At 53.2% G+C, this 23,286-nt stretch overlaps 1 protein-coding gene across 13 annotated transcripts in view; it reads left to right on the top strand.

Annotated features, from left to right (window-relative positions):
- Positions 1 to 23,286, top strand: part of MACF1 (microtubule actin crosslinking factor 1) — a 149,947-nt gene that overhangs the window by 81,678 nt on the left and 44,983 nt on the right. For all 13 annotated transcript variants that reach the window (XM_058040211.1, XM_058040208.1, XM_058040212.1 and 10 more), the window contains 14 exons: positions 255 to 770; positions 1,048 to 1,224; positions 1,646 to 1,769; positions 2,071 to 2,279; positions 3,252 to 3,569; positions 5,181 to 5,347; positions 6,232 to 6,388; positions 6,987 to 7,104; positions 8,321 to 8,383; positions 9,097 to 9,338; positions 10,074 to 10,203; positions 10,959 to 11,158; positions 11,933 to 12,428; positions 13,011 to 14,482. In XM_058040211.1, coding sequence (XP_057896194.1) covers positions 255 to 770; positions 1,048 to 1,224; positions 1,646 to 1,769; positions 2,071 to 2,279; positions 3,252 to 3,569; positions 5,181 to 5,347; positions 6,232 to 6,388; positions 6,987 to 7,104; positions 8,321 to 8,383; positions 9,097 to 9,338; positions 10,074 to 10,203; positions 10,959 to 11,158; positions 11,933 to 12,428; positions 13,011 to 14,482 — 4,389 coding nt within the window. The remainder of the gene's footprint in view (positions 1 to 254; positions 771 to 1,047; positions 1,225 to 1,645; positions 1,770 to 2,070; positions 2,280 to 3,251; positions 3,570 to 5,180; positions 5,348 to 6,231; positions 6,389 to 6,986; positions 7,105 to 8,320; positions 8,384 to 9,096; positions 9,339 to 10,073; positions 10,204 to 10,958; positions 11,159 to 11,932; positions 12,429 to 13,010; positions 14,483 to 23,286) is intronic.

A 23,286-nucleotide genomic window follows, 5' to 3' on the forward strand; every position in this document is an offset into this window, starting at 1 on the left:
GCTCACTCTGTACTCCTGTAGCCCAACCTGGGACGCTCCCAGTTTTCCCCACCCTGCTGATGCTTTGTCGCAGAATCATGAAAATAATTGGCTTGGAAATGACCTTAAAGATCATCCTGTTCCACTCCCACCTTCCACTAGACCGGGCTGCACCACTCTTTGCTTTAACCCTTTCAGTGCTGGCCCAGCCACAGCTGCAGAGGCGAGCAGAGCCCCCTCAGCACCGAGCTCACCTTTCTCCCTGCACCTTCCAGGCGCAGCACCAGGAGCTGCTGTCCCAGCAGCAGGACATCATCCTGGCCACGCAGGCAGCACAGGCTTTCCTGGACAAGCAGGGGCCCAGCCTGGCTGGGCAGGAGCAGGAGAGGCTGCAGGCACAGCTGGCACAGCTGCGGGAGCGGTACCCGGCGTCGCTGGCGCGCGCCGAGGCGCAGCTGAAACGGGTGCAGCTCCTCAGGGAGGAGCTCCACAAGTTCCTGCAGGACCACGGGGAGTTCCAGGCCTGGCTGGAGCAGGCGGAGCAGGAGCTGCAGGGCATGTACAAGGGGGACAGCGACCCTGCCTCCCTGAGGCAGCTGCTGCGGCGCCAGGGCAGCTTCGCCGAGGATGTGATCTCCCACAAGGGTGACCTGCGCTTCGTCACCATGTCGGGGGAGAAGTTTCTGGATGGGGATGCTGGGGGTGATGAATCCCAGCTGGTGATGTCCAGGAGTGTGGTCAAGAGCAAGCTGGAGGATGCCACGCAGAGATACACCACGCTGCACTCCAAGGTATGGGAAGGGCTGGGAGCTGGGGGCTCTTTTCCTCCTGTGTCCCAGCCATCGTGGCATTTATAGATTGTAGGACAAGGATTGTCTTCTTCAGGGCTTGGGCAACACCCTTGTCTTGCTGTTGCAACATCCGTGTCACCCCTAGTAATTCATTTAGCCTGTGGCAAGATTGATTTTTTTTAAATTGCTTTTTCTTTCTTGCTGGTTCCTGTGCCTTTTCCCGCGGGCTGCTCAGCATTTACGTGCATCCCTGTCACCTCTCCTTGCTCCCTTGCAGTGCTCCAGGCTGGGCTCCCACCTGAACACCTTGCTGGATCACTACCAGCAGTTCCAGGAGGTGGCAGAGTCTCTGAGGACGTGGCTGCAGGAGAGTGAGGCTGCCCTGGGGAAGCTGCTCTCAGAAACGGTCTCCTCGGATCTGGCCGTGCTGCAGAAGCAACTCGCCAGCACCAAGGTACATTTGAAGGATTTCCTGGGAAGTGCAGGAGCCTGGATGGGAATTTGGCTGCTCTGAGCAGTCAGCAGCAGGGAGATTTGACCCATTGGGGGTTTTTTTGTGCTGGTTGAGGGCAAAGATGCACCTGCAGGTGTAGCAGGTTCTGTGCTGCAGGTCAGGTGGAGTCGAACTTCTGGGAGAGGTGTTTAGGGGCTGCAGACACCCCAGAGAGGGACATTTCTCCCCCATGAGGGTGCCAGAGCACTGGGACAGCCCAAACCCTCTGATCCAGCTCTGTGTGGGGGTAGATTTTTCCATCATTTCTTAACAATCCGGATGAAGTGCAGAGGATCCCTCAGAGGGTGTAAAAGCTCCATGAGTGTGGCAATCCTGCCTGGGTACCATCTCTGATTTTTTGGCTTATCTTGTGTGGAAACAGCAACTGCAGGGAGACCTGGCTGAGCACCAGGTGCCAGTGGAGAAGCTGCAGAAAGCAGCTCGGACCTTGCTGGACATCCAAGGGGAGCCAGCCCCAGACCACGGCCACATCCAGGAGACAACAGGTACAGAGCAAAGCAGCTGCCTGTTAGCAGGGAGGGCTGGGGAGAGTGGGAACAAGCCAGAGGGAGCAAAAATAAATCACTTTTTTGAGGGAATTTGGGGGTAATCACATGGCAGCGCATCTTCAGGGTTTGCATGTGAGGAGGGATGTGCCACTTGTGTTTTGTCCCCTGTCTCACTGCTGAAACTGGGGACAGGGATTTGTCATCACTGAAAATTTTGGGGAGCCAAAGGTGACGCTGGCTGCTCTCTGAGCACTTGGAGCTCTGTGCCACTGAGTGTGCTCTGTGCTGAACCCTGCAGATGCCATCGTGAGCCGCTTCCAGAGCCTGTCCCAGCAGATGTCCGAGCGCTCAGACCTGCTGCAGAAATCCATTGCCCAGTCCCAGAGCGTCCAGGAGAGCCTGGAGAGCCTCCTCCAGTCCGTGGCTGAGATTGAGAAGAGCCTGGAGAAGGATCAGCCAGCTGTGCTCACCTCTGCCTCCATCCAGGACTCGCTTGCCACCAGTGTGGTAAGGCTGGGCTGGCTCCCTCACCCCAAACACCCCAGAGCAGCACCTGCACCATGCAGGGGTAACTGCTGAGTGCTGAAAGCACCAAAAAAAAACCCCTAAAAATGAATATGAGCAGAACTATTTTATTTTATTTTATTTTATTTTATTTTATTTTATTTTATTTTATTTTATTTTATTTTATTTTATTTTATTTTATTTTATTTTATTTTATTTTATTTTATTTTATTTTATTTTATTTTTTTTATTTTTATTTTCATTTTTATTTTACTTTAATTTTTATTTGAATTTTTATCATAATTTTATTTTATTTTATTTTTATTTTTTAAATTTTTTAAATTTTATTTTATTTTACTTTAATTCTTATTTGAATTTTTATCTTTACTTTTATTTTATTTTTTATTTTTATTTTATTTTTATTTTACTTTAATTTTTATTTGAATTTTTATCTTTACTTTTATTTTATTTTTATTTTTTTAAATTTTATTTTATTTAAATTTATTTTATTTTATTTTATTTTATTTTATTTTATTTTATTTTATTTTATTTTATTTTATTTTATTTTATTTATATAGAATCACTGAATGGTTTGGGTGGGAAGGAACCTTAAGCACCATCCTAATTCCAATGCCCTGCCATGGGCAGAGACACCTTCCCCTGGACCAGCTTGCTCAGGGCCCTGTATAATCTGGCCTTGGACATTTCCAAGGATGAGGCAGCTCCAGCATCTCTGTGCAAGGTCACAGACTTGTTGAAATTCTCCTTTTTTCTTTGCTAACAAGATTTCAGACACAGGGAAAAGCAGATCATGTTGGGCAGGTCAGAAAGGAAAGAAAAACTGGGATGCAAAACTATTTTTTCCCAACTCTCGTTGTGTCAAACCGCCTGCTGCTGCTCCAGAGGGCTGCCCAGTTCGTTCTGCTGAAGAACCCTCCTTAAAAACCCCTCTCTGTCCTCGTGTGCTCCCCACAGAAGCTGAAGCAGGACATTGCCAGGCAGAGGAGCTGCCTGGAGGCCACCAGGGAGATGGTGACGCGCTTCACCGAGGCCGCCGACAGCCCCGCGGCCTCCACGCTGCAGGACAAGCTGGCGCGGGTGACAGAGCACTTTGGGAGGCTGTGCCAGCAGCAGCAGCAGCGGGAGGACGCCCTCAAGGGCCTGCTGCCCAAGGTGGAGCAGTACGAGCAGCTGTGGGAGAAGCTGCAGCAGTTCACGGAGAGCAGGACGCGGCTGCTGGCGTCCGGGAACCAGCCGGACCACGACATCGCTCACTTCGCCCAGCACATCCAGGTGAGGCCCTGGGGAGGAGTTCTGCCTGCTCCAGGGGTCGGAGGAGGGTTCAGGCTGGTCCTGCTCTCTTCACAGAGAGCAGGATGTGAGTTTTGGGCATCTGGGACTCAACCAGACCACGACATCGCTCACTTCGCCCAGCACATCCAGGTGAGGCCCTGGGGCGGAGTTCTGCCTGCTCCAGGGCTCTGAGGAGGGTTCAGGCTGGTCCTGCTCTCTTCACAGAGAGCAGGTCTGAGGAGGATTCAGGCTGGTCCTGCTCTCTTCATGGAGAGCAGGATGTGAGTTTTGGGCATCTGGGACTCAACCAGACCACGACATCGCTCACTTCTCCCAGCACATCCAGGTGAGGCCCTGGGGAGGAGTTCTGCCTGCTCCAGGGGTCTGAAGAAGGTCCAGGCTGGCAGGGTTCAGGCTGGTGCTGCTCTCTTCATGGAGAGCAGGTCTGAGGAGGGGTCCAGGCTGGTCCTGCTCTCTTCACGGAGAGCAGGATGTGAGTTTTGGGCATCTGGGAATCAACCAGACCACGACATCGCTCACTTCTCCCAGCACATCCAGGTGAGGCCCTGGGGAGGAGTTCTGCCTGCTCCAGGGCTCTGAAGAAGGTCCAAGCTGGCAGGATCCTGCCGTTCCCAGCTGTGGGAAAAGTGGGGTGGTGTTTCCCAGGAGCCAGGCTGGTTTTCAGATGGGGTCTTTTAGGATCCAGTCAAAACGCAGCAGGATTTTATCAGTTAAAGACTCCATTGGGTTCATACAGCAGAATATCCCTGTGAGGGCAGTGTAAGAGTTACAGAGACCCTGGAAGTTTCAGAGCCGGAGTTCTTGGAGGTCTTGGAGCCAGAGACCCTGGAGGTTTCAGAGCCAGAGACCCTGGAGGTTTTGGAGCCAGAAACCTTGGAAGTCTTAGAGCCAGAGATCTTGGAGATTTTAGAGCCAGAGACCTTGGAGGTTTCAGAGCCAGAGATCTTGGATGTTCAGAGCCAGAGATCTTGGAGGTTTAGAGCCAGAGACCCTGGAGGTCATAGAGCCAGAGATCTTGGAAGTCTTGGAGCCATCATTCTCTGGTAGAGCTTGGGAGCTCATGGAAGTGGCTCCTGCTCTCTCCTGGTGATGTTCTTGAGCCCCCTGAGGGCTGGAGTGTTTAATCCTGGAATGGTTTGGCTTGGAAAAGACCTTAAAGATAATCTCATTCCATGGCCCCTCTCAGGGATAGGGATATTTTCCACTAGACCAGGTTGCTCAGGGTTGCTTTGGAGACTTTCAGGGGTGCTGTGGAGCTGTGCAGGATTCCCACAAGTGTCCTGGCACAGGGGGTGCTTTGTCCGCTGAGAAATGCTGGAAGATGACACAAAACCAGACACCTGTGCTGTGGCAGGGGTTGATTTGGCTTGGTCTGGGGCCCCCTGTCCCAGTCACCAGCATTGAGAAAAGTGGGATTTGCCCCTGCAGCTGCTCCAAGTATTTGCTGAGCTGGAGGAGCAGGTGGCAGCGAGCTGTGCCCAACACTTGGCACTGGTGCCACACAGAGCTCAGCAGGCTGTGGCACTGCCCAGTCCATCCCCTCTGCTGCTGGGGAACGTGGCCAGCATCCCCCCCCTTTGCTCTTGGCAGGAGCTGAACTCGGAGATGAGGCAGCACCAGGAGGACCTGGCCACCCTGGAGCACCTGGCTGAGGAGCTCAGCTCCTGTGGCTTCACCCCCAGCTCCTCCCAGCAGCAGGAGAAGCTGCAGAGCCTGAAGAAGGATTTCCTGCAGCTCCAAAAGGTGGCAAAAGACAGGTGAGTCCCGAGGAGGGGAGCCTGGGGGTGGCCTCGTGGTCCAAGCAAGGCCCTCCCTGTGGAGCTCTCCTTTCCAAGGAGGGGGGGACATGAGCCAGCTCTTCCTGCCGCCCTCCTCCCACGCCAGGATCCTGAGGCAGCTCTGCTCCAGCTGACGCTTTAAAAAAAGCCTTGGCTGGGGGCGTTGTGAAAAATTCCTGGTGCTGCAGCAGGAGCAGGAGCTCTGCATTTCCCCAGCTCCAGCCCTGAGCGTCCTGCTGGCTGCTGGGAGGGTGGGGAGCAGCCTGGAGTGCCCTGAAATGGGGATGAAAGGGAGCTGGAGCAGGGTCAGAGCAGCAGCAGCATCCACACCTCTCTGGCTGTGTGTCCAGAATCACTGTGGGATGCAGGGAAGGTGGTGGGGAAAGTGACATGAAACTCTCAATAATCCCCAGAAATTCAGGGCTGTGCACACAGCAAGGATGAACCAAAGGGGCCTGAGAGTGCCTTGTTCCCCCAGGATGGGCTGGATGGATGGAGCTGTGGCCAAGGAGGAGAGGCAGCACAGCCTGGGCTCCCCAGGGATGCAGGGGCCTGAATGAGCCCTGTCTTCCCAAAATTGTCACTTTTCCCAGGATAAAGAGCCTGGGCAGGCTGGCAATGATGGTCTCATGGCTGTTGGCACCACTGGAGTGCCCAAAAGTGCCACCAGCCAGGACTTGATGGGGTCAGCAGCACTGGGTGCACCCCATTTTGTGCTGTTCCCTGGCAACATCTGATAATAATAATAATAATTATAATAATTTAAAAAAGGGCTCCTAGGGACACAGCCGTGCCACATTCAGGAGGGGGTAATTACAAGGCAGAGCACGAGCTCTGACTCTCCAAAACCTTTTCACTCCCAGAGAAAAGGACGCCTCATCCTGCCAGGAGCAACTGGACGAGTTTCGGAACCTGGTCGGCGCCGTCAGGAAGTGGCTGAGGGAGGCTGAAGGCAAAATTCCACCTGCTGAGACCTCCCTGGGCACCCAGGAGCTGCAGCAGCACAGGCAGCAGATCCAGGTGGGAGCCTTGAGATCCTTGGGAAAGCCTTGAAATGCTGGGGTGTGAAATAAATCCCACGAAGGAGAGGCCTGCTGATGGTCTCAGCGTGCATCCCGTGCAGAGCAGGGAGAGCAGTGTGAGAGATTCCTTGGGTTTGCTGTCACTCCCTGTGCCTGCTCTGGTTGGGATTTAGGAGTGGGAGACCTGAACACGCTGTTTTTTCCTGTGTTTCCCGTGGTGGATGTGGAAGGTGGCCTCCCGTCACCCGAGCCCCCGCTGCGCTCCAGCAGAGAGAGGGATGTGATAAATCAGGATGTGCTGGGCTTTGACTCAGCTCTGCTGAATCACCCACAGCCCTCACACCCCACAGCACCCAGGGCAGCGAGGGGGAGGAGGGATGTCCCCAGAATGGTGGGAGGGAGAAGGTTTCATTCAGCAGACCCATTAGCTGGGAAGAGCTTTTTTTTTGCTGTTTGATTCCCCCCCCTGGCAAAAATAGATTTATCACAGCCGCTTCCCCCAGTGCAGCCATGAGCTGCTGATGTCCCCACAGAGGGGACAGGGGGCTGCGGCCAGGCAAGTGTGGCCTCCAACCCCAAACTTGGCTTTGGAGCAGGATCTCCTGGAGGAATGGAAGGGGAAGGGCCCCCAGGTGGAGGAGATTGGCCGCAGAGGGACGCTCCTGGAGAACCTGATCGTGGAGATCACGGCCCCCAACACCCCTCCCAAGGCAGGTGAGTGGTGGCCAGCGCTCCTGAGGACATCTCTGCTGTCAGCACTGCATCTTCTCCGAGCCTGCCTCCAGCAAAAAAAATGAGATTATTTCCTCCTTTTAACCAAATCCAGAGGGCCTGTGGTGATCTGAGTATGGTGAGGCTTGGTGGTTGAGTCACTGCCACTCATTGCTTCAATGCATCATCCTAACTTGGCTTAATTAACTGTAGCCTAATGAATTGCCCTGTGCTTGCTGTGGGCACACACATCACACTCTGGTAGAGCTGGGGAGCTCATGGAAGTGGCTCCTGCTCTCTCCTGGTGATGTTCTTCAGCCTCCTGAGGGCTGGAGTGTTTTAATCGACCTCCAGCAGTTTGGGTTTCATATCTGGATGACATTTGGGGGCTGTGATAGTCAGATGTGATTTACTGGTCTCCCTCTTGGCTTCAAGTCTGTGAAGCAATGAGATTATGTCTGGTTCGTTTGGAAACCAGCTCGAAGATGTCTTCCAGCTCGTGAGAACAAGTCCCTGGACTCTCATCACTGATGGGAATTTATGGCAATTTATGGTCTGGATTTGTTTGTTAGGATTAAGCTCATGAGCAGTTCTCAGGGAAACCATCAGGAGAAGTGGGGAGAGGCTTGAGGGTGACCAAAGGTGCAGCCCCTTATGTCCATGAAAGGTTTAAAATATGGGGTTAGAAAAGAGAGACCTGCCTGAAAATGTGAATCTCCCTTTGGTTGTGACATCTGATGTCCAGAGAAGGGACACTGGTGCATCCCTGGGCAAATGACAGCTTTGAATAGTTTCATCCCATAAAAAAGGAGGATGTGGGGGAATGAATCCCTTCAGGGAAGGCATTCAGCAGTTTTATTGGGTGTAAGTCACAAAACCATGCTCAGGGTGGCAGCTTCCCAGGAGTGGCAAGATGCCTGTGGTCCCCCAGCCCATGCAGGAGCCACATTATCCCTGCTCTCATGTTGGGATGCTGGGAGAGCTGCCCAGCTCCAGAAACTCCAAAAAGGCAGGAACAGCTCCAGGAAAACGAGGGGAGCACAAGGTGGAGAGATAAAGGGGCTCCAAACCAAATTATTGCCCCGCGCTGGGCAGGCGGATGGTGGAGGCACCACGTCAGTGCTTGGTGGTCCCTGTCATGCAGCAGCCATTCCTCCCTTGCTGTCTGCACCCCTGACACTTCTCTCTTGTCCCTCTTGTCCCTGTCCCCTCTGCCCAGGTGCCACTCTGCCCACTGCAGGAGGCTCGGGAGGCAGCGTGAACGGATACCACACCTGCAAAGGTGAGCTCACTGTCAACACCACCCTGCCCCATCTCCATCCTTGCATTTCCGTTCCCTGGCAATGCCAACCTCAGTGTGGCACTGCCAGCACCCCGGCAGAAGGGAAATGAGCTTGGCAAGGGGTTGGGAATTCTCAGCTGCTGTAATTGGAGGGTGGAGGTCGGGCTGAAGGACGGAGAGGAGCAGCCCTGGGGAGTGACAGCACCCTGACACCTGGTCAGGTGGTGTTAGGAACTGATAAATGGGAGATCATTTTAAGGCCTGCAATTAAATTTATTGGTTCTGTGGGATTATAGCAGCATCCAACCCTCCAGTCTGAAGAGCAATTTTAATTATTGCCCGTTATCTGCTGTTAGTTCTGCGGTTCAGCGAGATAATAGGTGCATAAAAATGGCTTCATATCTTGCTGCCAAATTATTTAACCTTGTATTAGCACTGGCTTTATGGAAAGGGGGCTCAGCTTGCATCAAGCTCACCGACAGAGAGCTTTGTTTGTAAACTGTCAAAGGGCATAGAGGGGGGACAAGTGGACAATCCCCCGTGGCAGGAGAGGTGAGGATGATGCGACGTCACTCCGCAGGCAGAACGTGGCCTCTTTACTCCTCATCTCAGCTCTCTGTGGCTGCCTGGGGCTGGCTTAGAACCTGATAGTGTGAGGGGGAGGATGGCGGGCAGTGCTGCTGACCCCGGGCTGGTTTTTTTTTTGGGTGCAGACCTGACGGAGATCCAGTGCGACGTGTCGGACGTGAGCCGGCGGTACCAGGCGCTGGGTGCAGCCCTGCAGGAGCGCCTGCAGCAGCTCTCAGCCATGCTGGACAGCATGCAGCAGGTGCAGGAGGAGGCCAGCTCCATGCTCAAGTGGCTGGAGTCCAAGGAAAGGATGCTGTCCGAGCTGGACACCTCCTCCTCGCCCACCAAGACGGAGACGATGAGAGCGCAGGCTGAGCACAACAAGGTGATTGCTCTTCACGACTTCCTGGGGTCATAAAATCACAAAATGGACCTTAAAGATCATCCAGTTCCACCCCTCTGCTGTGCATCTCCCAGAGGATCCCAGAGATTTGGGCTTTATTGCACAGAATTGGCCACAAGCCACAAATTAGCACAATTTGCCCTGAGTTGAAGAAGGGGCATTCCCAGACACAGCCTCAAGCTGCACCAAGGGAAATTTAGGTTGGGTATCAGCAAAAAGTTTCTACAGAAATGGGGATAAAGTTCTGGAATGGCTGCCCAGGGAGGTGGTGGAGTCACCATCGCCATCCCTGGATGTGTTTTAAAAATACTGGATGTGGCATTTGGTGCCATGGTTTAGTTGAGATGTCAGGACTGGGTTGGACTCAATGATCTTGAAGGTCATTTCCAACCTGGTCATTCTGTGAATTCCAGGCAGATTCATGGAGCAGCATCCCAAAATTCCCCTTTGCTTTTAGACCTGTTGATGTCAGGCTGAGGGGAAAAAGAGATGATTTGGAGCCCTTGCTGCTGAGTCACTGCAATTTCTCCTGGAAAGCAATTCCCAGCTTTTTCCCTGCCCTTGCAGCCAAGTTAGGTCACAATAGTGCTAAAAAATTGATTTAACTGAGGAGCAAAGAGCAGAAATCATCCAGCTGTAGCTTGTAGGTGCTGCTTCGTTCCTGCTCATTGATTCTCCTGCCCTGTGCCTGAGGAAGTTCAAATCATTCTTTTCCAGGCATTTCTGGCTGAGTTGGAACAGAATTCTGGGAAGATCCAGAAGGTGAAGGAAGCACTTTCTGGCCTGCTGGAGAAATATCCAGATTCCCCAGAAGCAGCGAACTGGAAGAAGATGCAGGAAGACCTGAGTAAGTGCCTGGAGCATTAATGAGGCTTCTGTCACCAAACATCACGTTAGAGGAGGTTCAGGAGTGAGGGGCAGCCCCAAAGTCACGCTAGAGCAGAGTCACTTCTAATTAAAATTCAGTAAACAGCAAGCCTATCTCTGAGCTGTCTGGTGTGGAAGGTGTTCCTGAGATGAGCCCTGTCGTGATTAATGGGATCTCTGTGATGGATGTGGATTTTAAAGGATTGCCTCCTTAAAAAAAAAAAAAAGGTGAGGGGGGGGAATGTGTTAGCAGCACAGGTTGATTGTTTTGATTAAAAGCTTCACTGCTTGATATAAAATTCCAGTCATTAGTGAGGCTACCCTTGGTAATTAAGTGTTGACTAAACAAGGCTGTGTGTTCCAAAAGAAGCCCAGAGATTCCTTCTTTTGAAGTAGCAGGAATGTGTTGGCTCCATCCAGGAGTTCTGAGTGAGGATGGGTACACATGAGAGTATATTCATTTATCAGGGATGTGAGATGGCTCACCCAAGGTCATGGCAGCAGTGATTAGAGCACAGAAATCCTGCTTGCAAGGTTTTCTCCTAAGAGCTTGCAGGAGCTCCTAGGAGAAAGCCACTGGATTTGGGTGATGGCTTAGGTGGAACGTGGATAGAGTTTTATTGGAAAATAGAGATTTCCCATGGAGAAAACCACAGGGAGGGGAAAACAACCTTGGTGATGGAGGGATGGGCTGGCCAGGAGCTTGGCCATGGCCAAACAGAGGTGCTGCTTCAGATTGCAGGTGGGAGAGGGCCAGCCAGGCCACGGCTGCACGGCAGCAGAAGCTGGAGGAGTCAGCGACCCAGCTGGCCACGTTCCAGGCCACTGAGGCCCAGCTGAGGCCCTGGCTGATGGAGAAGGAGCTGATGATGAGCGTGCTGGGCCCCCTCTCCATCGACCCCAACATGCTGAACGCTCAGAAGCAGCAGGTGCAGGTGAGAAGGGGTTTGTGACTTGGTGGTGGGCTCAGGATGGAGGAGAACATCTCGCCCGGGAGTGAAGGTTGTGCTGGCCTTGTGAGCACTCTGAGTGCTCAGAGGCCTCATGGCTCATCTTCCAAGTCCTCCAAACCCCACTGAGCCCGAAGGCTGCGTTGGTCTTGTGGATACTTTGAGGTGCAGTGAGTGCTCAGAGATCTCATGGCTTCTTTTCCAAGTCCTCCAAACCCCTCTGAGCCCAAACTGCTGTGAGTAACTTGGAAAGGGAGCAGTGCTGAGCTCCCTTCCTGCACTGGATTGACTCAGCAGTGAATCACTTGGCCCCTCCTGGAGAGTGAAATTGCTTTAAACAAGGCCTGTGCTGACGCTCTGCAGGACTCGCTGGTGCTGCCCCTCTGCCTGCCAGCCTGGCCCTTCCATTCCTCCTGCTCCCAAATCCTAACATGGCTCTAAAGCAGCCACGTCATGGAGCAAAAAAAAAATCCCCAGTGGAGACAATTAGATTTTCATCTCATCTAAGTGGTTTGTGCTACATTATAAGACAAATAAGAGAGAGAGCAAAGTCCTGGAGTCATAGACCCCTGCCAGCTTTTAAACTCCCAGGGTCACAGTAAATCCTGGGCTACCCAGCCTAACTGCTGTCCCACCCCAGGGCCTGTCCCTGCTGATTCCATGGGCTGCATAAAGCCCCTGGAGGTCTGGTTTGTTTTGACTGTGTGTACTCGGAGCCGTCACTTTTATGCAAACATTTTTATGTTATTTCTGTTGCAGTTTATGCTGAAGGAATTCGAAGCTCGCCGGCAGCAGCACGAGCAGCTCAACCAGGCAGCCCAGAGCATCCTGACTGGGCCTGGAGATGTCTCCCCATCCACCAGCCAGGTGCAGGAGGAGCTCCAAGGGGTCAACCAGAAATGGTCCGAGCTCACCGAGCGCCTCAACTCCCGCTCCAGCCAGATTGACCAAGCCATAGTGAAGAGCACCCAGTACCAGGAGCTTCTGCAGGGCCTCTCAGAGAAGGTGAAGGCTGTTGGGCAGCGCCTGAGCGGCCAGTCTGCCATCAGCACCCAGCCTGATGCTGTCAAACAGCAGCTGGAGGAGACCAGCGAGATCCGCTCGGACCTGGAGCAGCTGGAGGAGGAGATCTCAGAGGCTCAGACCCTCTGTGATGACCTCTCCGTGCTGATTGGGGAGCAGTACCTCAAGGATGAGTTGAGGAAACGTCTGGAGACGGTGGCACTTCCCCTGAAAGGCCTGGAAGATCTGGCAGGTGAGATAGAGGAGTTGCTTGAGATGTTAGGATGTCAAACACAACCCCTGCTCTTGCCAAAGGGCTCTCCCCCCACTGGGTTTATGAAAATAATAGGGGAAGCACCATTTATCACTTTTTAGGGTTCTTCTTGGGTGTTTTATGTGGCACTAAGCACGGGAGAGTTCCAACTCCAGCAATACCTTAGCTGGAGAGGGAGCAGAGGTGTTTAGCCCCACTGATGTGACTCTTCACCAAGCAAGGTGGCACATGCTTGGAACAAAAACCAGGTTCCTAAATTCAGACTGGGGCATGAAGAAACCCCAGAGGCCACCCTCTGATCCTGGGATGCATCTTCTGGTTTCTCAGAGTTGACATTTAGAGACTGGTCAGGAGGGCTGAGACTTCTGCATTACCCCTGCCTCTTACTACTTAAGAAATTTATGAATCGGTTAGGGGAAAAAAAGGGCTGGTGATGCAATGGAAAGCTCCTTCCTGTTAATCAAAACACAGTTGGTGCATCTGAGATGATTTTAAATAATTGCAACCTCGCTTATTTGATTTGAGCTTAATTGTCGCCTCCTAATCTCGTTGCCGTTGCAGCCGACCGGATGAACCGGCTGCAGACAGCGCTCGCCAGCTCCCAGCAGTTCCAGCACATGTTTGATGAACTCAGGACCTGGCTGGATGACAAAAGGTGCCAGCAAGCCCAGAGCCAACCCATCTCTGCTAAGCTGGAGAGGCTGCAGAGCCAAATCCAGGAGCAAGAAGAGTTCCAGAAGAGCCTCAACCAACACAGCGGCTCCTACGAGATGATTGTGGCCGAGGGAGAGGCCCTGCTGCTGTCTGTCCAGCCTGGGGAGGAGAAGACCACTCTGCAGAACCAGCTGGTGGGCCTGAAAACACACTGGGAGGAGCTCAGCAAGCAGGCTGCTGACAGGCACTCCAAGCTCAAGGACTGCTTGCAGAAAGCTCAGAAGTACCAGCGGCACGCCGACGACCTGCTGCCCTGGGTGGAGGACTGCAAGGCGAGGATGGCAGAGCTGGAGGTAACCCTGGACCCAGTGCAGCTGGAGGCCGCTCTCCTGAGGTCCAAGGCCATGCTGAGTGACGTGGAGAAGCGCAGGTCCCTGCTGGAGATGCTCAACAGTGCCGCTGACATCCTGACTGACGCTTCCCAGACGGACGAGGATGACATCCGCGACGAGAAGGCCGCCATCAACCACAAGATGGATGCCATCACAGAAGAGCTGCAGACCAAGACTGGCTCCATTGAAGAGATGTCCCAGAGGCTCAGGGAGTTCCAGGAGAGCTTCAAGAACATCGAGAAGAAGCTGGAAGGGGCGAAGCACCAGCTGGAGATCTACGACGCCCTGGGGCCGCAAGCCTGCAGCAACAAGAATTTGGAGAAGCTCAGGGCACAGCAGGAGGTGCTGCAGGCCCTGGAGCCGCAGGTGGATTATCTGAAGAACCTCACTCAGGGCCTGGTAGAAGATGCTCCAGATGGATCTGACTGCTCCCAGCTCCTCGGCCAAGCTGAGGTGGCTCAGCAGGACTTCAAGGCCATCAAACAGAAAATCAACGATTGCTGCGCTCTGATGGAGAACAAGCTGGAAGGGATCGGCCAGTTCAACAGCAGGGTCAGGGAGATGTTCTCGCAGCTGGCAGACCTGGATGATGAGCTGGACAGCATGGGCCCCATCGGGAGAGACTCTGACAGCCTCCAGTCCCAGGCCGAGGACGTCCGCGCCTTCCTGGGCAAGCTGCACCGGCTGAAAGGCGACATCGAGTCCTCCGAGAGCGAGTGCAAGAAAATGCTGGAGGACGAGGGCAGCCCCGACCTGCTGGGGCTGAGGAGGGAGCTGGAGACGCTGAGCAAGCAGTGCAGCAAGCTGACGGAGAGGGGCAGGAACCGGCAGGAGCAGGTGGAGACCACGCTGTCCCGCGTGGAGGACTTCTACAGCCGCCTGAAGGAGCTGAGCCTCATGACCACGGCGGCCGAGGAGAACGAGGCCCTGCAGTGGGTGGTGGGCACAGAGGTGGAGACCATCAACCAGCAGCTGGCAGACTTCAAGGTAAGTTTGATTCCATGATGATTTGGGTTTTGTTTGGTTTTTTTTTTTAAGTGTTTTTTGGCGTTGCGGGTTTTTTCCGGTGGGTCTCGAGCCGTGGCGTCTCCGTGGTTTTTGTTGCTGTGGTTTGTGAGTGGGTTTGCACTCCTTGTTTTTTTGGGGGTTTTTTTGGGGTTTTTTTTAAAGTGTTTTTTGGCATTGTGGGGTTTTTTTGGTGGGTTTCGAGCCGTGGCGTCTCCGTGGTTTTTATTGCTGTGGTTTGTGAGTGGGTTTGCACTCCTTGTTTTTTTGGGGTTTTTTTGGGTTTTTGTTTTTTTTTTAAAGTGTTTTTTGGCGTTGCGGTTTTTTTTTTTTCTGGTGGATTTCGAGCCGTGGCGTCTCCGTGGTTTTTGTTGCTGTGGTTTGTGAGTGGGTTTGCACTGAAGCGTCCTTGCTCTGGAGGGTGTGAAATCCTGCTGGTGGACTCGATAGTCTGTGGTGGAAAGGTGTGGAAAAATTGAGAGATTGGCAGGAAAATCCCCGTTCTCCTGGTGATGTGTGATGTTGGCGTGCCAGCAGCTCGTGGGCTGGTAGGGGTGGGTGGCATCTAGATTTTGGGGGAGGAAGGGAGGGGTTTGAGTCCACTTGAGCTGTGAATTTGCGCCGTTTGAGAGTCTAGCCCACATCAGATCATCCTGTAGGTCTGGCTCTGCCTGGCCCTCTGTTCTGGTTGTTGTTCACTCCATCTGGGTCACACGTTGCGCCCATTTTGGGTGCAAAAAGAGCTACAGATATAAACTGTGAGACAAGGAAATAAAACCAAGGTGAAGTTTTATGTGGCTGTTCACATTTCCAGCAAGGAGACCATCAAGGCTTGCATGAAGCACTGAGAGAGGGAAGAGTTGGAGTGTGTTTGATATATTTCTATACAGTATCATGAAGTTGGGTCATGCTGTTACACTCCATTAATTATATTAACATGGCTTAGAAATCCTCTTGCTGTGAAACTTTTATTCCTGATGTGCTCAGGAGTTGACGATTGGGCTGATTTACATCTGGCTGCTTGTTTCCTGGTGTTAATGGGGGGGTGGGAGGGAGAGGCACTTTTACAGCCATTTACTTTTCATCTCATGGCTAATTGATCCCGTTCCACCACTCGAGCAGCTCTGTGGAACCTTCCCCAGGACAAGGTGTTTCTGGTTTGGGGTTTGCCTATCTGAAAAAAAAAATAGCTGAAGTGTATTTATGGGACAAATTCAACATCATCTGATGGCATTTCTTGTGTTGGGCAGTTTGCTTTGAGCTGATACCAGTGGTGAGGATTTAAATTCACCATTAAAAACACCACAGAGTCACTTGGAACAAATACATCCAAAAAGGAGGTTTTAGCCCTTAAAATCAACGAACCTTTCCTGCAGAACATGGGATTATTCCCAGCTCTCATTAGGAATGATGACAGAACCCAGGCTGGGCAGGAGCAGCTTAACCCACCGTGGGCTTTGCACATGGTCCACAGCTCGGTGACCTTGGGGATGACCCCTTAAGGCATGGGTGACCTGAGCCAGCAGGGTTTGGGGGTCTGAGGTATCCTTACCAAGAGTCATTTTCTGGATATTGAGGCCATGTGGAGCATTTGAGGCCTCTGTGGGTGGGAAAGTGAAAGTGGCAGCAGTGGTGGGAAGGATTTGCTGTGTAATGGCTGGGAGTGAAAAATGGGGGAGAAGGAGGAGGGGAGGATGGAGGGGAGGATGGAGCAATCGTGGTTACAGCAGCATTCCTTCATTCCTTCATTCCTTCCTTCATTCCTCCTTTCCCTCCGTGCAAGGCTCATCCCCGGGGATTTCTGCACAAATCCCAAAGGTTGCAGAGCTGATCTTGGCAAAGCTTCACCTCCTGCTCCTGCCTAAGGGGGACACAGTTCCCAGATCCTGGTCTGCACGTGGAAGGGCATCAGCAGGGACTGGAGGGAGAGCTGTGCAAAAAACCCAGGCTGGTGCTTTATGGGGAGCTCGGGGGGGGGGGGGCTCCTCGTGCTTTTATTTCCCAACAAATTCTAAGACAACATCACAACTCTTGCCCTGCTTGGATTGCAAACCAGGGGCGTGCCCGGAGTGTCCTGGTGGAGCAGAGGAGCTGCTCCTGCTGGCAGTGCTCTGTGGGGAGGGATGGGGTGAGGGATGGGGTGACCGCGAGCGCTCGCGCTCTGCCTGTCCAGAAGGGCTCGAATGCAGGCAAGATATTATGTCTTAAGGCATTAATTTTAATGAACATCTGTGTAAATGAGATGCAAATCAGGCATGGCCCCGGGGGCTCCAGGCAAGTTGCCAACGGAGCCCTGACAAAGGTGGGCACTTCTGGACTCATTGTGTCCACGTTTTAATAAAGAAGAAACGTTGAAGGCTCTGGTGGAGGCTGGGAACGGACGGCTTTGGAAGCAGCCCACATTTGAAGCTTCCCATGTATTTTTCTTTTCCCTTTTTCTTTCCCCAAAAGGCCACAACCTCCTTAACTTTTGGAAAACTGCCATTTGTGCATTTCCTCTGTATCCTCCCCCCCAGCCAGCCCCTTTCCCAGGTCACAGAGGGACTAATCCTGGCTTTGGGATGGATGAGCCCTCTCCTGCCGTAAGTTTTCCTCCTGGCTGGGTTCCTCCGAGGCAGGAGGCTGGGAAGCAGCTGTCAGATCATGCTCAGGGGGAAGCTTTGTTTGCAGGAGGGGGTTTTTTTTGCTTCAGCAAAATGTGATTTTGGGGACAGATCCTCAGCAGCTCCCACGGCCATCAGGAGCCAGGACAAGGGTCCAGGGTGTGACCAGGAAAACCGGGCAGGGAGTGGTTGGTTGTGGCAGGATTGTTAAGAAAGCCCATCTGGAGGAGACTTTAAGGGGTCATCGGATGGAGCCCTGAGTTTTCTGGTGAGATCAAGTGCAGCTGAAAGGCATTTCTGTGGTTTGGAGCCTGTGCTTATATGGACATCCCCATGGATCGCTTCGGATCCAGCTGTGCCACAGAAGATACAACGTGGGTTTAGCTCATGGAGAGCTGTCAGAGCGAAGGAACCTCATCTTGAACTCCTCATCTCCAGCAGGAGTTTAACCCAGGTGTCTCCGGTTCCATTGCTGGCTCTCTGAGGAGCCCCTGTGTTGTGTAAAAAGGTGCTGAGAGTCAGGAGGAGCTTTGTGCTGAGCTTCACACGGCCAAGCTGGGCTCTTCAGCACGAGGGACAAGTGCCAGGCAGCACCAGGAGCTGCTCGTAGGAGTTTCCAGGCTGGGGCACTTCTGCCCCCTCCACTGTCTCTGCTGTCAGCTCAGGTTTCTCAAAGCTTACGCTAATATTAAATTTTAATGACTGGAATCGAGTGAGCTACGGTTGAGATGTTTCTAAACATAACAGCTCCGTGGATTCAGTTTGGCAAACCGCAGAATCCCCCAGGGAAATGATTCCCCAGGTACAGATGAGACAGGGGGGTCACTCACGTGAAGGCAGAGGGAGTTTCTGCATTGCTTTGTCTCCATCAGCAGCAGCCCCAGATCAGCTGGGAGATCCTAAGTGAGAACTTTTCACCCCAAAAATGGTGAAACTAATGGGATGAAGCTTGTGCTGCTCAGTGCAAGTGGCTCAGACTCCTTTATGCGAAGTGAGGTTTTCTGGTCGGGAGCAGAGGTGCCAGAATGCCCCAGGCATGGGCTTGTCCTGTCTGGCCAAGGAGAACCCATCAGCCACTGATGGAGCTGGTGGAATCAAATTCTTGGGTGTTTTGGGGGGAGACATCTGTGCTTGGCCTCCTGGCTAAGCAAGCTTAAGCCTGGCTTTTGTTTATCTTTTACACAGTGGATTTTGAACTTGGGTTTCAAAGCTTGGCGTTGGCAGCTCTGAGCTGGGACCCTCTTTGATTCTCGGCGTTGTTCTTGGACAAACCCTGAACGCTGTCACATTTCACCTACGAAATTCACGGCATTGGAGCTCAGCCCTGGGTCAGCTGGGAGGGATTTTTGGGCTCTCTGCCTCACAGTGCTCAGGAGTGGAGGATCCTGGTGCCTCCCCAGTCACGGAATCGTGGAATGGTTTGGGTGGGAAGGGGCAGGGACACCTTCCCACTCTGCCAGCTTGCTCCAAACCCTGTCCTTGAACTCTTCCAGGGATAAGTGGGCATTTCCTGCAGGAAGAATCTCAGCCGTGTCATGGCCAGGGGACGCTTTGTCCCTGTGAGGAAGATGAGAGCAGGATCCAACCCTGCATTCCTTCCGAGCCGTGCTCAACCGTGAAACAAGAATTTGGAACGCTTCCCCCAAAATGAAACCCAAGGGGAAAAAAAAACGACATCAAACATGACCCCAACCAAAGGCTGCCATCACTTTGGGGTGGCTGCAGGTGCAGGGACACCTGGTGAGGTGTCTGTGTCACCACAGGCTGCTGCTGTCACCACAGCTGAGCTGGGTGGCGCTGGGGCAGGGCGCAGGAATGTGGCGAGCCAGGACCTGCTGCAGCTGGCACAGCCGGGCTGTTTATCCCAAATCTGCCTCCCAGGGTTAATTAAACCCCACCCCGGAGAGGAGGGAGGAGCAGGAGGGGGTCTCCAGCATCCAGCTTTCAGTGGGTGATGGCTTAGGCAAGGCAGTGGAGGGAGGAGATGGGATTTTGGGATCCTGACGCTTCTCCTGGCACTTTTGGGGAGGTTTTTGGAAATTGGAGGAGCAGGAGGGGGTCTCCAGTATTCAGCCTTCAGTGCTTAGAAAAGGCAAAAGAGGAGAAGATGAGATTTTGGGGTCCTGCCTCTTCTCCTGACGTTTTTGGGAAGGTTTTTGGAAACTGGAGTTCTCAGGGAGGAGCAGGAGAAGGTCTCCCACATCCAGCCTTCAGTGCTTAGCCAAGGCAGCAGAGGGAGGAGATGGGATTTTGGGATCCTGCCGCTTCTCCTGGCACTTTTGGGGAGGTCTTTGGAAGCTGGAGTTGCTCATGGAGGTGCAGGACAGGGTCCCCAGTACCCAGCCTTCAGTGGGTGATGGCTTAGGCAAGGCAGAGGAAGGAGGAGATGGGATTTTGGGATCCTGCCGCTTCTCCTGGCACTTTTGGGGAGATTTTTGGAAATTGGAGGAGCAGGAGGGGGTCTCCAGTATTCAGCCATCAGTGCTTAGAAAAGGCAGCAGAGGAGAAGATGAGATTTTGGGGTCCTGCCTCTTCTCCTGACGTTTTTGGGAAGGTTTTTGGAAGCTGGAGTTCTCAGGGAGGAGCAGGAGAAGGTCTCCCACATCCAGCCTTCAGTGCTTAGAAAAGGCAGCAGAGGGAGGAGATGAGATTTTGGGATCCTGCCTCTTCTCCTGGTGTTTTTGGGGAGGTTTTTGGAAGCTGGAGTTGCTCAGGGAGGAGCAGAAGGGGTCTCCAGCATCCAGCCTTCAGTGGGTGATGGCTTAGCCAAGGCAAAAGGAGAAGATGAGATTTTGGGATCCTGCCTCTTCTGGTGTTTTTGGGGAGGTTTTTGGGAACTGGAATTGCTCAGGGAGGAGCAGAAGGGGTCTCCAGCATCCAGCTTTCAGTGGGTAATGGCTTATCCAAGGCAGCAGAGGGAAGAGATGGGATTTTGGGATCCTGGCGTTTCTGGGGAGGTTTTTGGGAACTGGATTTCCTCAATGCAGTGAACTCTGGCAGTGCTGTGTCACACCAATAAAGGTTTAATGCTGGATGATGGAGAGGGGGGAGGGAGAATCCCTAGACAGCAGTAACTGAAGCCTCAGTGCTTTATTTCAGAGTAGGTCAGGTAGCCAGGGCCCACACAGCCGTTGTGCCTCCAGCACCCTCTTTGTCTGCTTCAATACAAAAATAAAAATCAGGAAAGAAATCCTGGGAGTGGTGATGCCCTGAGCGAGGCCCAGACCAGAATTACTCATCTGGCCCTTGCAGTGGTGCTGTCTGAGAGAAAGCAGAAGCTGGCCAGGGCTGGGGAGCCCACACAGGTTCCTGTGCCCCCCTTGCTGCCTGCCTGGGGGTGTCAGCTTCTCTCAGCTCTTCATTTATGACTCGTAATTCCAACCTTTCCACCTGGGAGCTGAGTCAGTGGTGATGTCAGAAATGTCCCTGGGTTTGTCCCAGGTGTCTCTGCCTGAGGTTTTGGAGAGGTTTTGGGGAGGGGGCTGCCACTGATGTGAGCTCATGAGCCATTGATGTCAGAGGCAGGGATGGGATGGGATGGGATGGGATGGGATGGGATGGGATGGGATGGGATGGGATGGGATGGGATGGGATGGGATGGGATGGGGATAATGGGATGGGGACGGCCCAGCATCCTGCATCCATCATCCTGCAGTGTTTCACTGAGGATATTTTGCAGGAGGATCAGAGTTTGGGTTTCTCCCCAGAAATTTTAGCCCATTCATTTTTGATGATTGTGGCGTTTTGTGACCTTCCTTCGTTGGGTGATCTTGAGGATCTTTTCCAAGCTCAGTGATTTTTGTGGTTCTCCCTGGGACTGTTAGCTCTGCTCCTGCCAGGGCTTCTCTTGGAGATCAGAGAGTGCTTTGGGTTGGAAGGGACCTTAAAGATCACCTCATTCCAGCCCTCCTGAGGAGAGCAGAGAGGAAAAGCAGCACCCCATTTTGGATGGGACTGGAGAGCAGGGGCGACTCCATGTGCTGATGGCACGAGGTATTGACACTCAAAAACCTTGATTTCTGGAGGCAGCAGGACAAGAGTGGTCCTGAGGCAGGACAAGAGTGGTCCTCAGCCAGGACAAGTGGTGGCATCATACACCTAGGAGCTTCCAGACCATGTAGCCACTAGATTTGGGTGATGGCTTCTTAGATGGAGCATGGATAAAACCACTCTAGTTTTATTGGAAAACAGAGATTTCCCACTGGGAGAACCACAGGGAGGAGAAAACAACCTTGCTGATGGATGGGCTGGCCAGGAGCTTTTTTTGAGCCCACCAAGCAGCCAAACCCCGGCAGGTGGGCGAGGGGAGGTGGCTTCCTGAGCACGGGATGTGGCAGGGAAGGGACCCTCTGCCACTTGCTGTGCCCCGGGGTATTTTTAACCCTTGTGTGCCCCCGGAGGAATGCGTGTGGCTCCCGCCAGGCGTGGGGCTGGGAGCAGCTGGGTGGGCCTGGGCTGGCAGTGGGGACGGGCTGCGTGACGGTGTCTCCTGGCTGAACGCTCTCCAGGCCTGCTTAAAGTATCTCTGGCTCGTATTTTCAGCATCAGCAGCACTGGGCAGAAATGCCTCCTCTCTGACAGCTGTTGAGCTGCCTTAAAGGCACCATCTCCCCTCGTTGGGGAAGGGGGTGATAAAATGGGGGTGATGAGCACAAGGCTGTGCTGGGTGACAGGGCTGTCACCGAGGGAGGGTGGCCCGAGCTGCAGAGCCCTGGTGGGGCTCATTTCTAACCTGGCTCCCATTTCTAACCTGGCTCCCATTTCTAACCTGGCCCCCATTTCTAACCTGGCTCTCCTTTCTAACCTGGCCCCCATTTCTAACCTGGCCCCCATTTCAAACCTGGCCCCCATTTCTAACCTGGCCCCCATTTCTAACCTGGCCCCCATTTCTAGCCTGGCTCCCCTTTCTAACCTGGCCCCCATTTCTAACCTGACTCCCCTTTCTAACCTGGCTCCCCTTTCTAGCCTGGCCCCCATTTCTAGCCTGGCCCCCATTTCTAGCCTGGCCCCCATTTCTAGCCTGGTCCCCATTTCTAACCTGGCCCCCATTTCTAACCTGGCCACCATTTCTAACCTGGCCCCCATTTCTAGCCTGGCCCCCCTTTCTAAACTGGCTCCCCTTTCTAGCCTGGCCCCCATTTCTAACCTGGCCCCCATTTCTAACCTGGCCACCTTGTGCTGCCAGTGGCCTTGGCAGCCTCTTCTCTCCTTGGGAATACATTTTAGCAGCGAGGGGAGAGCAAAGGTAGCCCAGGAGCTCCTCCTTGCTAAAGAGAACGCTGCTGTGTGCTGGTCCATCAGCAAACCACGGGTGGGCTTTGACCTTGACGTGTCAGCAGAGGCTCCCCTGATCCCGAGAACAAGAGTGAATTAAGCCAAGAGTTGCTGAGATCGACCAAATCGTTGCTTTTTTTTTTTTTTTTTGCTTTTTTTTTTTCCCCCTCCTCCTTTCCTTTTCTTTCCTTGCCCGTGAAACAATCCGGGCTGTGATCTAATGGTGCCTCTCAGGAGCTCCCAAAGCCACCCACTTGCAGGTGCTGTGGTGGCCCTGGCGGGTCTGAGCCGAGGGGCATGGCCAGAGGAATGTCCTCTCCCCAGAGCTCTCGTTAGCTGCTGGTGATGACACTTCACAGCGCTTCCAGGAGAGACTAAAAATACCGGCTTTGCATAAGACCAGGAGAGCTGAGGATCCGAGGGAGGAGGAGGAGGAGATGGGAAGGGTTTTGTCTGAGCAGGCTCCTCTCCTGGTCCTGGCATGATGCAGCCATTGGAGAGGGGATCTTGGGGGACATTTCCATCACCCACAGCATCCAAACCAGGCTTGGGAAGGGAGAAAATGTGGCCACTGAGTCTGGAGCAAGCAGGGAAGGACTCGGGCTTGGATTAGTCACTGCAGCCTTTTCAAGAACAATTGCCAGTTCTCCTGCTGAAGGAGTGGTTTAGATGTCTCCCATCCAGAGGATTCTCAGGATGATAACACACTTAGCTCACTTCCTAAAGAGCCTCAGAGCAGTTTGTTACTCACCCCATCTCCCTGTTGTGCCCCTTTGCTCTGGGGAGCAGATTCTGCATTTTGTGGGCACTGGGATGCCCAGGGTGCTTCGGTTTGCAGGGAAATGCAGCAGCTGAGGACAAAAATTGACATTTCTGCAGTTTTCACCACCTCCTGGCATGAGGGCCCTG

This window comes from Melospiza georgiana, chromosome 24, assembly GCF_028018845.1.
Source record: "Melospiza georgiana isolate bMelGeo1 chromosome 24, bMelGeo1.pri, whole genome shotgun sequence".
Taxonomy (NCBI): Eukaryota; Metazoa; Chordata; class Aves; order Passeriformes; family Passerellidae; genus Melospiza; species Melospiza georgiana.